The sequence below is a fragment of the Berghia stephanieae genome, chromosome 3, assembly GCF_034508935.2.
Source record: "Berghia stephanieae isolate SIO BIC M18660-M18661 chromosome 3, UCSD_Bste_1.3, whole genome shotgun sequence".
NCBI lineage: Eukaryota > Metazoa > Mollusca > Gastropoda > Nudibranchia > Aeolidiidae > Berghia > Berghia stephanieae.
The window spans coordinates 106,745,312-106,759,669 of record NC_088362.1 but is presented as its reverse complement, the minus strand read 5'-3'; the positions used below and the strand labels follow the sequence as shown (position 1 = coordinate 106,759,669).

Below are 14,358 nucleotides of genomic sequence, written 5' to 3'. Positions count from 1 at the left end.
ACCATAACCCTACTTTTTTAGTACGCCATGGTTGATACTGTTCATTTATAATAGGACAAGAGACGAGAAATTGGACCCCACTATCTTATAGATCCCGGGCATAGACCTCTATTTTATAGTATGGGACAAGCTGCGCAATTTCATTATTATTATTATTGATTTCACTAGTCGTGTGGTCCTCCCAAATGTAAGTCACTGCAGTGTTCATTTAAGACTGCCAGTCTCCTGAGTAGATTTGTTCTAGTGGCGGAGGTGGATTTGGGTAGGGGGAGGGGTTGAGATTATAAACTATTATTATTATTATTATTATTATTATTATTATTATTATTATTATTATTATTATTATTATTATTATTATTATTATTATTATCATTATTATTATTATTATTATTATTATTATTATTATTATTATCATTATTATTATTATTATTATTATTATTATTATTATTATTATTATCATATTATTATTATTATTATTATTATTATTATTATTATTATTATTATTATTTATTATTATCATTATCATTATTATTATTATTATTATTATTATTATTATTATTATTATTATTGTTATTATTATTATTATTATTATTATTATTGTTATTAATTTATTATTATTATTATTATTATTATTATTATTAGTAGTAGTAGTAGTAGTAGTAGTAGTAGTAGTAGTAGTAGTAGTAGTAGTAATAGTAGTAGTAGTAGTAGTATTTTTATCATCATCATCATTATAAGTTGTAGTAGTAGAATAAGTAGTCTTTGTAGTAGTAGTAGTAGTAGTAGTACTAGTAGTAGTAGTAGTAGTAGTAATAGTAGTAGTAGTAGTAGTAATAGTAGTAGTAGTAGTAGTAGTATTTTTATCATCATCATCATTATAAGTTGTAGTAGTAGAATAAGTAGTCTTTGTAGTAGTAGTAGTAGTAGTAGTAGTAGTAGTAGTAGTAGTAGTAGTAGTAGTAGTAGTAGTAGTACTAGTGTAGTAGTAGTAGTAGTAGTTATAGTAGCAATAGTCGTATTTGTAGTAGTGGTAGTAGTAGTAGTAGTAGTAGTAGTAGTAGTAGTAGTAGTAGTAGTAGTAGTAGTAGTAGTAGTAGTATTTGTAGTAGTGGTAGTAGTAGTAGTAGTAGTAGTAGTAGTAGTAGTAGTAGTAGTAGTAGTAGTGGTAGTAGTAGTAGTGGTAGTAGTAGTAATAGTGGTAGTAGTAGTAGTAGTAGTAGTAGTAGTAGTAGTAGTAGTAGTGGTATTAGTAGTAGTATAGTAGTAGTAGTAGTAGTAGTGGTAGTAGTAGTAATAGCGGTAGTAGTAGTAGTAGTAGTAGTAGTAGTAGTAGTAGTAGTAGTAGTAGTAATAGTAGTAGTAGTAGTATTTTTATCATCATCATCATCATCATTATAAGTTGTAGTAGTAGAATAAGTAGTCTTTGTAGTAGTAGTAGTAGTAGTAGTAGTAGCAATAGTAGTATTTGTAGTAGTGGTAGTAGTAGTAGTAGTAGTAGTAGTAGTAGTAGTAGTAGTAGTAGTAGTAGTATTTGTAGTAGTGGTAGTAGTAGTAGTAGTAGTAGTAGTAGTAGTAGTAGTAGTAGTAGTAGTAGTAGTAATAGTAGTAGTAGTAGTAGTAGTGGTAGTAGTAGTAATAGTGGTAGTAGTAGTAGTAGTAGTAGTAGTGTATTAGTAGTAGTAGTAGTAGTAGTAGTAGTAGTAGTAGTAGTAGTAGTAGTAGTAGTAGTAGTAGTAATAGTGGTAGTAGTAGTAGTAGTAGTAGTAATAGTAGTAGTAGTAGTAGTATTTTTATCATCATCATCATTATAAGTTGTAGTAGTAGAATAAGTAGTCTTTGTTGTAGTAGTAGTAGTAGTAGTAGTAGTAGTAGTAGTAGTAGTAGTAGTAGTAGTAGTAGTAGTAGTGGTAGTAGTAGTAGTAGTAATAGTAGTAGTAGTAGTAGTATTTTTATCATCATCATCATTATAAGTTGTAGTAGTAGAATAAGTAGTCTTTGTAGTAGTAGTAGTAGTAGTAGTAGTAGTAGTAGTAGTAGTAGTAGTAGTAGTAGTTATAGTAGCAATAGTAGTATTTGTAGTAGTGGTAGTAGTAGTAGTAGTAGTAGTAGTAGTAGTAGTAGTAGTAGTAGTAGTAGTAGTAGTAGTAGTGGTAGTAGTAAGTATAGTAGTATAGTAGTAGTAGTAGTATAGTAGTTGGTAGTAGTAGTAATAGTGGTAGTAGTAGTAGTAGTAGTATAGTAGTAGTAGTAGTAGCAGTAGTAGCAGCAGCAGCAGCAGCAGCAGCAGTAGTAGTAGTAGTAGTAGTAGTAGTAGTAGTAGTAGTAGTAGTAGTAGTAGTAGTAGTAGTAGTAGTAGTAGTAGTAGTAGTAGTTGTTGTTGTTGTTGTTGTTGTTGTTGTTGTTTGTCGTACTCTGGGGAAAAAAAAACCAACAAAACGCGGGTTTTGGGGTGTTTTTTTTTACATGTTGGCCAGAAAACCCGTCCTTAAATATCGATCATTTAAAACGACCCTCAATGCGATCTAACATCAGAGAGAGAGAGAGAGAGAGAGGGGGGGGGGGGGGGGAGGAAAAGTCGAGATCAGATGGACATGGAGGAATGGGAAAGAAAGTGTTTGATTTGTGTGTGTGTGTGTGTGTGTGTGAGGGAGAAAGAGAGATGGGGGGGGGGGGGGGGGGGGGGGGGGGGGGGGGGGAGCTCACCCTCCCGTTACCGCAACGAAATCACGTCCGCCAATTTATCTCGTCGGTCGTTGCATAGTAACTACGACGCTAACACCCTTGACCGTCGGTCGATCATGGCTGTACACGTAAAGTTTGAGCGACTTACTAAACAACATTCTCAAATTTACTTTCAACAATCCAATAAAATTCAGATGAAATGTTGTCTAAGTTATAGTATTATTTCATATTTCAAACGGGCATATTTTTAGATATATTTTATACTATTACACCACACAGCCAAGTGTACAAACAAGTATTGTTACTCTCGGCCTAAGTGTTAAGTCTAGGCTAAGAGACCGAGTGAGATAAGACATTAAGATTGCATTTTCACATCCGTCTTTTCAGTAAAAAACAAAACAAAAAACAAAAACATTACCAAATCCCAAAGTAAACAGTGTCAAATCAACACATCAATAATATCTAATAGTTTCATTTGGTAAATTGCAATCCAAATTTAATATTGAAACATGGCTTTACACATTCAGAGTATGCTTCATATTAAAATACCTCATGATTCATGGGGAGAAAAGTAACGTAATATTGATTAGTTTCTCACTAATCAAAGTATGCTTATCGTAAATTACACCACATGATTCATTGAAAAAAAAATTGATCTCTCTCTCTCTCTCTCTCTCTCTCTCTCTCTCTCTCTCTCTCTCTCTCTCTCTCTCTCTCTCTCTCTCTCTCTCTCTCTCTCTCTCTCTCTCTCTCTCTCTCTCTCTCTTTCTCTCCTACTAATCAATGCTTATCGTAAATTACACCACATGATTCATTGAAAAAAAATTGATCTCTCTCTCTCTCTCTCTCTCTCTCTCTCTCTCTCTCTCTCTCTCTCTCTCTCTCTTTCTCTCCTACTAATCAACGTATGCTTATCGTAAAACACCACATGATTCATTGAAAAAAAAAAGATCTCTCTCTCTCTCTCTCTCTCTCTCTCTCTCTCTCTCTCTCTCTCTCTCTCTCTCTCTCAACAATAACGTTTTATACTAGGTATGTCAAACTATGTCAAACTCGCTTCACCCAAAGCGTCGTTTCTCCACACATGCCCTTACAGAGCGGTCAACATAGCATTGCGGCGCATGATTATCTATCTGTGTTCTCTATTCACTAAATTATTTATGATGGAAAGCATTTTATTATCTGCTTGTCTCTATTGTTAGCTTAATTAGGTTATGATGAAACACGGTCTAGTGGAACTGGAGACGGCTCTCTCTTTATCCCTCGCGTCACACCAGGCCGTTCGTCCACCACGTCAGAGGTCAATAGAAGAAGTTATAAGTTCAATAAAAAGGAAGGCATTTTTTTTTCACTGTAACAAGTGAAACAATTGCACAGCAATTTTTTCATAGTAAGGTTTTTGTTAAAAAGAGATCTATAACCACCATGCTGTTCCCAATAGCCTTCAACAGTCATGACGTCACTTCCCTCGTAATGACGCATCGGAACAATGGCGGACGGCCTTACGAAATATTTTTCCGACGAGCATAAAAGTGTATCCAGAGGAGAAAAACATTTAAATATGATCTTGTTTTGACTTTTATACATTCTGATTACATGACATATGAAACATTCTAGCCAGCATGACGAATAAAAAGTACCGATTTTCTTTCTTTAGAACCACGCTGCTCGCCATTGCTGGGCGACGTGACATCAGACTATTGAATCCAATTGCTGTACTGCAATAGTTTGCTCATTATTTGATCAGAGGATAAAGAGGCGTGGCCCTCGTGTTGTTTCACTACAACATCATTGTAAATGTGCGCATTGACCCTGGAACTCTAATTGGTGAGCACCGGGGGGGGGGGGGGGGGGGGTTGAACCAGGGATCATAATTTAAGATGGACACCTGTTAAGATTACACTCCAGCATGGCTTCCTCGAACTCATTCGATTGTCCCGAATTTTTTCCTTATTATTCGTTGTTTTCATTCCACTCCTTCCTCGAATTAATTTTTACCCCTGGGTGGGGATCCTGACCTCCTAGAGAGGACAGGGAGGTACATGCTGTGTCTTCTATCTCCCCATACCCGTTTTCCAATTGTTTCCTGTCGTTGTCTTGGTATAAAATTACTTAGTTTTGTCCTGACCCTGGCCAGAGTCCTTGGCTGGGAGGGAAACTTTCAAATGTAATAGTTTTTTGGGAGATGATATTTTTTTCCTTGTAAATCATCTCTCTATTCTGCATTGTATTATGTTTAGTTTACATATTATATTATGTGATTTGTAAACATTTGAGTGTGTTCCTCTTAGTTGGGACCTGTGCTTGTGTCTGGATGAGACTTTTAGGTGATCTCAAACTAAGTACTTTGATGGTGTGCTCTTGGAATCTACATCTGTTTCCTATTTGAACCAATTCCCCTTTGTCTTACCTTTTCTTGGGTACTTTAATTGTAATTCTAGAACTTTTTACTATTCCATTTTCTTCCTTTTTACCTCAATGTGTTGCAAGCGCCGTAAAACCCTTAAAAACAAAAACAAACAATAATTTTTACCCCGAACACGGTTTCCTCGAACAAATTTCACCCAACCATCGTAAAAAAAAATTTAGATTAATTGAAGGATTAAAATAAAATGCGACCTGTGATTTCAACCACTGATGATTTACTGTGACATTGAAATTGACGGTTACGAATGTGTGTATCTATCAATACTGCATGTGTATGATACACACGCAGACACACATACACGCACTCCATCGCCGTTTCGCATAACCGACACCTCTCAGCTCATTCTTATCACTTCCCCATTCGTTCTAATTTAAATACCACGCGCCATGATTTGCTAATTTTTGGGTACGACAGTAAATAAATGTGATACTTTATTATTATTATTATTATTATTATTATTATTATTATTATTATTATTATTATTATTATTATTATTATTATTATTATATTATTATTATATTATTATTATATTATTATTATTATTATTATTATTATTATTATTATTATTATTATTATTATTTTATTATTATATTATTATTATATTATTATTATTATTAAAATTATTATTATTATTATTATTATTATTATTATTATTATTATTATTATTCAAATTATTATTATTATCATTATTATTATTATTATTATTATTATTATTATTATTATTATTATTATTATTATTATTATATTATATTATTGTTATTATTATTATTGTTATTATTAATATTATTATTATTGTTATTATTATTATTTTCATTATTATTATTAATAATGATAATAATAATAAATTATATCGATCGATTGAAGGTTTTAGAGTGTTTGCCAAGATGATGGTCATTTTAATCAATTGATATTTGAAGGACGAGTTGGTTTGTTGTTTTTTTGCCAAAATTTTAAAGACATGTTATTCTAGAGTACGGCAGTTAACTGGTTAAAATGACGTCATGTCAAATAGTCTCAATCCAGACATTCCTTTGAAGTTTCAGATTTAACCCTCTGCATACCATCTATAGGACAATCGTCACAAAATCTGAAGAATATATTATTTGTTACAGTTATATGAATTTAATGCTGTGTTATAGTGGCCGTTTTGCTGAATAAAACTATTTATAACATGTTCTTATTCCTTTTGAGCTAGAGTTTTAAAAATCTATTTTATTATGTGTCACGATGACGTTTTGGGGAAAATCCGGAAAATGGTCGATATGGAGAAAAATAAGGGTGTTTTTTTTTATCGTTGGAGAGGGTTGATGGATATCTGAGGTAACATTGTTTTGTCGTTATACCCAATGCAATGCGCCCATTGCCATCTCCAATCTTTTAATCATCCCTTTTTCAATTTCAGCTCCTTGGTTATGATGTCAGCCCCATCAACTCCATACAAGTGTCCAACCACACAGGTAAGTCCTTTATGACAGTACCAGACAAATGCAGAAAGAGATATTTCGATAAGATCAGCAATGTTTTCTTACTCATTTTTGTTTATGATCCATTGATGATATTATTGATGGACCTCTTTTTATTTTTCATATCAAAAGCATTAATAGGATATTTAAAAAAAAAAAATTTAGCTTTTATATAGCGCAATATCCACTAAATGTGCCCAAAGCGCTTTACAAGGGGTCCCTGGTCAACAGCAATGTAGGACGGGACATGCCGCCTGTTAGGCGATATTACAATTTTTCGGACAAAGACAACGCTGTTAACGGCCAGGTATTCATTTTACACCTGAGTATGGTGAGAGAATGTGAGTAAAGAGTCTTTTCCAAGGACTCAACTATGCGCCGAGCGAGGCTCGAACCCAGGACCTTCCGATCCGAAAGCGAGTGTCATACCACAAGACCACATAGCCGCATTCATTTGAATATGAATGATATTATGCTCGTACATAGTAAAGTTAGCCATGCCTATTTAAACACTGCATTGACGCAGCAGAGTTACATTTTTTTTAATTGGGGGGGGGGGGGGGGGGGGGGCAGTAAACTTTTACATCTTTTTATTAATAATAATAATAATAATAATAATAATAATAATAATAATAATAATAATAATAATAATAATAATAATAATAATAATAAATAGAGCTTTATTGTCCATAAATATGGCAATTTGTCATTTAGTTACACTTGTTATAACGTTAAACGATAACTGTAGCATTGAACAAATATTTCACTCCTACTTATTTTCTCTCTCTCTCTCTCTCTCTCTCTCTCTCTCTCTCTCTCTCTCTCTCTCTCTCTCTCTCTCTCTCTCTCTCTCTTTCTTTCACACGTGCGATATACACAACATAAACATATTCATTTCGTTTTCAATTTGTTACGATTGTGGCAATTCGACACCAAAAATTATCATCATTATCAATTGGTCAGTTAATCTTACATTAAATAAATTAATCAGTTAATCAGTCAACGAATCAATCCTTGGTTTTTCTGCACCATATGAAATATTCAAAATTTTTATTGCTGATGGAACGAACGTTGATTTATACTTGTTAGTTCTACATTTAATCTGACAAAACCTTCTCCCAGATGGTAAAAGACTAAATTCATGGTATAAAATATGTTTTTTATTGTTGGTAATTGAGAATGCTTTCCTTTCTATTGCTTTTCCATGAATTCTTTCTACTCCATCAAGAGGATGGTTTTATTATTTTTGATGCCTCTTTGATAGATTTTGAAATTTTTTATTTATCTTTCAGTCGGCATCCTCCAAACCATATGGTGCAGCCAAACGCAATTACACTTTTAATCAATGAGTCATAAACTCTTAACATAGTTTTCTTCCTTACTTGAAATGTTCTCAATTTCCTTAGGATGTATAATCTTTGGGCAACTTTCTTAGATATTATATTAATATGTTGAGAGAAATTGAGGAACTATCAATGGTTATTCCTAAATATTTAAAACAGTCAACTATCTCAACATCATCTTTACCGATGTAATGTCAATAGATAAAGATGACACTAAACTTGTGAAAACATGCCTCATCTTACACTTTGCAGATTTCCATAAACACTTAAAAGCAGCTAGAACTAGATGTAATTGTTTGAAATGTGTTACCTTGTCGATTTATTTTATAAACACTTAAAAGCAGACGGATAAACACACAATTGCCTGGTCCCAAGTCCAGGATGAGAAATTTGGAGTGTCGTGCATTGGGCCAGCACCCCACCATGTAAAAAACACCACGCTACAGAAACGCCAAGAAGAACTGAAGTCAATGTTGCTGCTCGAAGCTCGAAGAAGTAAAGAATAATGTGAAGTTGAATGTAAGCTTCAATTTAATTACAAAAACAGATCATATGAACGTTTCGGGTTTCCCCTTTATCAACAAAACAGGATGAATGAAATACCACAGATGAATGAGATGATGTGGTAGTGGCGTAGTTAGAAGAATTAAAAGACATTATATTTCACGCGAGCCAGAGTTAACTTTAATTACAAATAGAGACGAAAGCCTAATGGAAGTTTCTATTCCGACGTTTTCCCTGAGCAAGCCCAAGCAGGAGGTGAGAGTGGGTGCCTGGAATGTGTCGACGTTATGTGGAACTGGAAGAACCACGCAGATTTTAAGGGAAATGGGAAGGTGTAGAATTTGCATCGTTGGAATAAGTGAGTGAAATGAGATTGACGGATTCAAGCATTGTGACTCTAAGTTCGGGTGAATCGGTGTGTTACTCAGGACGCACAGATGGTCAACACCAAGAGGGAGATGGTATTTTTATGGACAAGGAAGCCAGACAAAGCTTAATGGGATGGGAACGAGTCAACTTAAGAATTATTAGAGCAAGAATTTTCTCCAAATATTCCAAAGCTACCGTCATATAGTTTTATTCCTCAACAGAACGCAGAACAGGCAACAGATGAAGAGAAAGGCAGATTCTACAATATTCTCTAAACACAAATAGACATTACCCCACGCCATGACACGTTGATCTTCGTGGGAGACTTAATGCTAAAGTTGGGACTGTCAACAAACACTGGCGGTCGGTCTATTGAGCGAAGTTGTTTTGTGCCGCCCTATATTTTTCAAATTTAGCAGATACTGCTTTTCGTCTCAATTTTTGCATATGCTGCTTTCTGCTTAACACTCGCATATCTCTCCTGTCTTACTAGCCATGATAGGTACGAAGGTTGTGCGTCATCACAGACGGCTCTCTTTTTCTTGTTGCCCCACGCGAGGCGAGATGACGTGCGACAATGAGCTGAGGGTGGGGCATGGGGGCTACCATGAGCCAAACAGTCAACAGGCCGCCCAAGTATTTTATATAAAAGACTGTTTTCTTCTGTTTTAAAACCACGGTTATCCACTTCCCACCACAAACAACTGATACTCTTTACTGCTAAATTAACTAGGTCAGGCGGCAAATTTAGTTTTGCACACCCTGGGGTCTGACTTGGGAGAAATCAAAACCATATTAGTTTTTTCATTGGAAGAACAGGTTTGTTGTAATTAGACGATACGGATGAAGAAAATGTCAATAAATATAGATGTTATGCTATTCGTTTGGCTGAAATGGATTTTAATCATCAATACGAATATTACACAAATCATTCACCGAGTAGAGCCCCATGATGCTATAAATAAGAATCCCAGTCCATTAACCCACAGCTGACACACACAGCAGTTCAACGTGTAGTTATGTTATTGTTATTGTCTTTGGAGTAGATAAGTAGTGCATTGAGCTTTGCATTGAGTTTGGATTTTCTATTCCTTCTATTAATGACTGTTATCACAGTTGATATTCGAAGGAAGAAATTTTATATGACGGTCTAACTGCTGTTGTTATGTTGTTCTTTTTTTAAAAATGATATTCACAAATCTCAATGCACATACTTGTATCGCAATCCATACCGAAACAACTATGAAAGGATCAATAGATTCAATGATCGGGTTATATACAATTTTTTTCTCTAGAGGTAAATCGACAAATGGACCTCTTTTCCATAATATATGCCCATCGTAAATACCAGTTACCTGAGTATATCTCTTTATAATTCAAACCACACTTGCCCCCCCCCCCCCCCCCCCCCCCCCGTTTTTTTTCACACAAAATAAACACGCATTCTAAAAAAATAAACCCACTAGAACATTGATTTTGCGCAATATCCACTGAGTGAGCTCAAGACACTTAAAAAGGGCTCCTAAGCCAATAGAAAAATGAAGACGAGACATGATGCCTGTTGGGCGAGATAACATTTTCCTCCACCACAGACAACACTGCTTCCGGTCTGGTACTCATTTTACACCTGAGTACGGTGAGAGAATGTTTTCGATCCATGCCGCCTTAAATAGACAGCCAGCAACCGCCCCTGACAACAAAGGTAATGAGAGATGCATGGGAAAGGAGGGAGTCGGAGAAAGACATGAAAATGGACAAAGGTTAATTGACATTTGCCTTGAAAATGGTCTTGTTATAGGCGGAACTGTGTTTCAGCACAAGAATATACGCAAGCTGACCTGGATCTCACCCGATGGACAAACAAGAAACCAGATCGACCGCATTGCTACATTGAGGAGTTCCCTTAAAGATGTCAAAGCTATTCGAGGGGCAGACGCAAGCTGAGACCACTTCCTACTATTTTGCAGAATACAGTTGAAGCTGGAATAAAAAACACAGAAAAAATCAAATGAACAATTATTCGACAAAAGTAAGCTGAGCGACCCTATTGTGAGAATCGAATACTGCATCAATCTATACAACAAATACCAAATCCTGGACAGTATACTTGCAGATGATATCAATGACCTTTGCAACAATGTAAAGGAGGTGATATTGGACACCAGCAAAACAGTTTTGGGATACAAAAGAAGAAAAGGAAAGAATGGATTTCTTCTGACAACACATGGCAACTCATTGAGGAACGAAAAAATGGCTAAACTTGTTATGCTGGGAGGGAATGAAGATGATAAAAGAGCAGCCTTGGATATGTACAGGAAGTTAACAAGAATGCTCGTAAAAATAAAAGACAATACATCGAAAGCCTAGTCGCAAAGGCGCAAGATGCAGCACGAAGAGGAGACACTCGCAATGTGTATAAGGTAACGAAAACACTCATTGGAGGATTTAGCACGTAAACCACGAATGTGAGGGACCAAACAGGGAAAAAGCACAATAATACAGATCAGTTGAAGAGATGAGTGGATCACTTATGGAATATAATGAACAGTCCCGATCAAGAGGAGGAGGCAATATTAGACGAAAAGGGATTTTCCATTAACTTGAAACATAACCGCATCACCTGCCAAGAAATAGAGACAGCCACCACGGAGACAAAAGGGAACAGGGCACCTGGCAAAGATAGAATTACTGCAGATATGAAAATTGTTCAATAAAGTATGGGAAGAAGAGTGAGTTCCTGGTGCATGAAAAAGAGAAATCATTGTGAAACTACCCAAGAAAGGCGACCTTTCGGAATGTGGAACTTGGAGAGGGTCAGTTTACTCTCTGCCCCTTTAAAATATTTTGCAGAATCCTTTTACAATGTCTGAAACACGGCATTGGAAGAATTCTCAAGAAGGAGCATGCAGGTTTCAGAAGTGGAGGAGGATGCACTGACCAGATCTTTGTCTTGAGAACATTTGTCTAGCAACCAATAGTGTGGAATTTTTCCTGTGGAATTATATAGATTTTCAGAGGGCTTTTGACAGAATTCATCGTCCATCACTTTGGAAAATACTAACAGTGTATGGATTCCCAAAGAAAGTCATCAGCGTAAAGAAGAATATATGCACAAAGACAACCAGTGCTCTGTATGCCATGACGGACAACAAAGTGACTGGTTTCGTGTACAGACAGGAGTCAGGCAAGGATGTGTAATCTCTCCTACAATCTTTCTTGTTATTATTGATTGGGTGATGATGACAGTGATCAACGACCATGCAAGAGGACTTGTTTGTCACGTTCTTCAAATGAAAATGCCCGGGCTACCTCAAACAGCACTAAGATGGTCCCTACCGGGAAAGAGAAAGAGAGGCAGACCCATTTGGGCATCTGGAGACGGACAGTTAAAGAGGAGATGAAAGAGGCTGGAAATACATGGATTGAGCTGAGGTGGCTGACACGGGACAGAGATGCCTGGAGGAACTTTGTTGGCGCCTTACGTTCCACCAATGAACCAAGAGGATAAGTGATAAGACTGGGTGGGGTTCCTGACCTCCCATAGTGGGCAGGGAGGTACTTACTGTGTCTTCGATCCCCCTATGTCTGGGTGGGGTTCCTGACCTCCCATAGTGGGCAGGGAGGTACTTACTGTGTCTTCGATCCCCCTATGTCTGGGTGGGGTTCCTGACCTCCCATAGTGGGCAGGGAGGTACTTACTGTGTCTTCTATCCCCCTATATCTGTTTTCCAACTGGCTTTCTATCTTTGTCTTGGAATGAGATTACTTGGTTTTGTCCTGGCACTGGCCGGGTACCAAATGTATAGTTTTGGGAGATGATATTTTTTTCCTTGTAAATCATCTCTCTGTATGCACTGTATTATGTTTTCTTTGTATTATATATGATTTGTTAAACATTTGAGTGTATTCCTCTTAGTGGGGATCTCTGCTTGTGTCTGGATGGACTTTTAGGTGATCTCAAACTAGGTACTTTGATGGTATGCTCTTGGAATTTACATCTATTTCCTATTTGAACCAATTCCCCTTTGTCCTGCCTTTTCTTGGGTGCTCTAATTGTAATTCTAGAACTTTATACTAACCCATTTTCGTCCTTTTTACTGGTGCTGATATGACATTAATGTGTTGCAAGCGCCGTAAAACCCTTAAAAACAAAACCAAAAAACAAGAGGATAAGCAAAAGCAGATGTCTGGGGCCTTTTTTTGAAATGTGTTTATCTCGTTTATTTGTTTATCAATTGTACCTGGTTGAATCACTCCACTATCAGCTTGCAAATCGGTTTGACACACCAGGTTACACATGCACGCAAAGAACACGTGATATTGTATCGACGCTATTAATTGCTACAGCTCCGAAAGAAAACATTATAATTAAAAATAATTAAAAGACAGTAACTCCACAAATGTTTAAAGATTTATATTAATTTGCATTCATATCTAAAATGCCCTCCAGTGTTTTGAGCTACAACTTGTACCATGTGATCCTGGCCATTGTGATACGATGGCTACGATCTCTCTCTCTCTCTCTCTCTCTCTCTCTCTCTCTCTCTCTCTCTCTCTCTCTCTCTCTCTACCCCTCTCTCTCCCTCTTTCACACACACATACACACAACACACAAACACATACACGCACTCTCTCTTTCTCTCTATCCCTCTCTATTACTCTGTGTGTGTGTGGGGGGGGGGGGGGGGGGGGGGGGGTTCTATTCTATGACACATGCAAAGAACAAAAGATATTTTATCAACGACGCACTCTCTCTTTCTCTCTTTCTATCTCTCTCTATTACTCTGTGTGTGTGTGGGGGGGGGGGGGGGGGGGGGGGGGGGGGGGGGGGGAGGGGTTCTATTCTATGACACATGCAAAGAACAAAAGATATTTTATCAACGACGCATTAATTGGCGACAATTCAGACCGAAATAAAACATTTAATAAATAAATGATAATAACATTCCCTTTATTCATCCCATAGGGGAAATTTGTCTCTTGGTCTATTCCAAGGGAAGACTAGGATGACCCAGGCGTCAGCCGCAGTGTAGCGCTGTAAATTGAGCTAGGCAAGGTGACTTGCTCAAGGCCACACATCGCAGCGGCAGGTAACTTTCGGGTACGAAGCCAATACGGTACCGCTGAGCCACGAGCCCCCATGCTTATTACTTATTTTTGTGAAAATAAAAAATAAAGAAAAACAAAACATCAAAAAAAAAAAACAAAACAAACGATGATGATATATAAATACACCAGCGACTGAGTCTTATTTTAAGAGACAGTAACTCCACTTATCTTTAAAGGTTCCTTTGTATTCGTATCTAAATTACCCGTTAGTGTTGTGAGCTGCAACTTTACCATAATATTATGAGACTCTCTCGCTCTCTCCCTCTCTCTTTCTCTCTCTCTCTCTCTCTCTCTCTCTCTCTCTCTCTCTCTCTCACACACACACACACACACTTTCTCTCTTTCTCTCTCTCTCTCTCTCTCTCTCTCTCTCTCTCTCTCTCTCTCTCTCTCTATCTATCTATCTCTCTCCCTCTCTCTCTCTCTCTCTCTCTCTCTCTCTCTCTCTTTCTATATATAT

General features: G+C 36.6%; 1 protein-coding gene across 3 annotated transcripts in view; it reads left to right on the top strand.

Moving 5' to 3' along the window:
- LOC144969098 (pyridoxal kinase-like) overlaps positions 1-14,358 on the top strand; it is a 40,844-nt gene that overhangs the window by 777 nt on the left and 25,709 nt on the right. For all 3 annotated transcript variants that reach the window (XM_078908149.1, XM_078908151.1, XM_078908150.1), the window contains exon 2: positions 6,513-6,567. In XM_078908149.1, the coding sequence (XP_078764275.1) occupies positions 6,513-6,567 (55 nt within the window). The remainder of the gene's footprint in view (positions 1-6,512; positions 6,568-14,358) is intronic.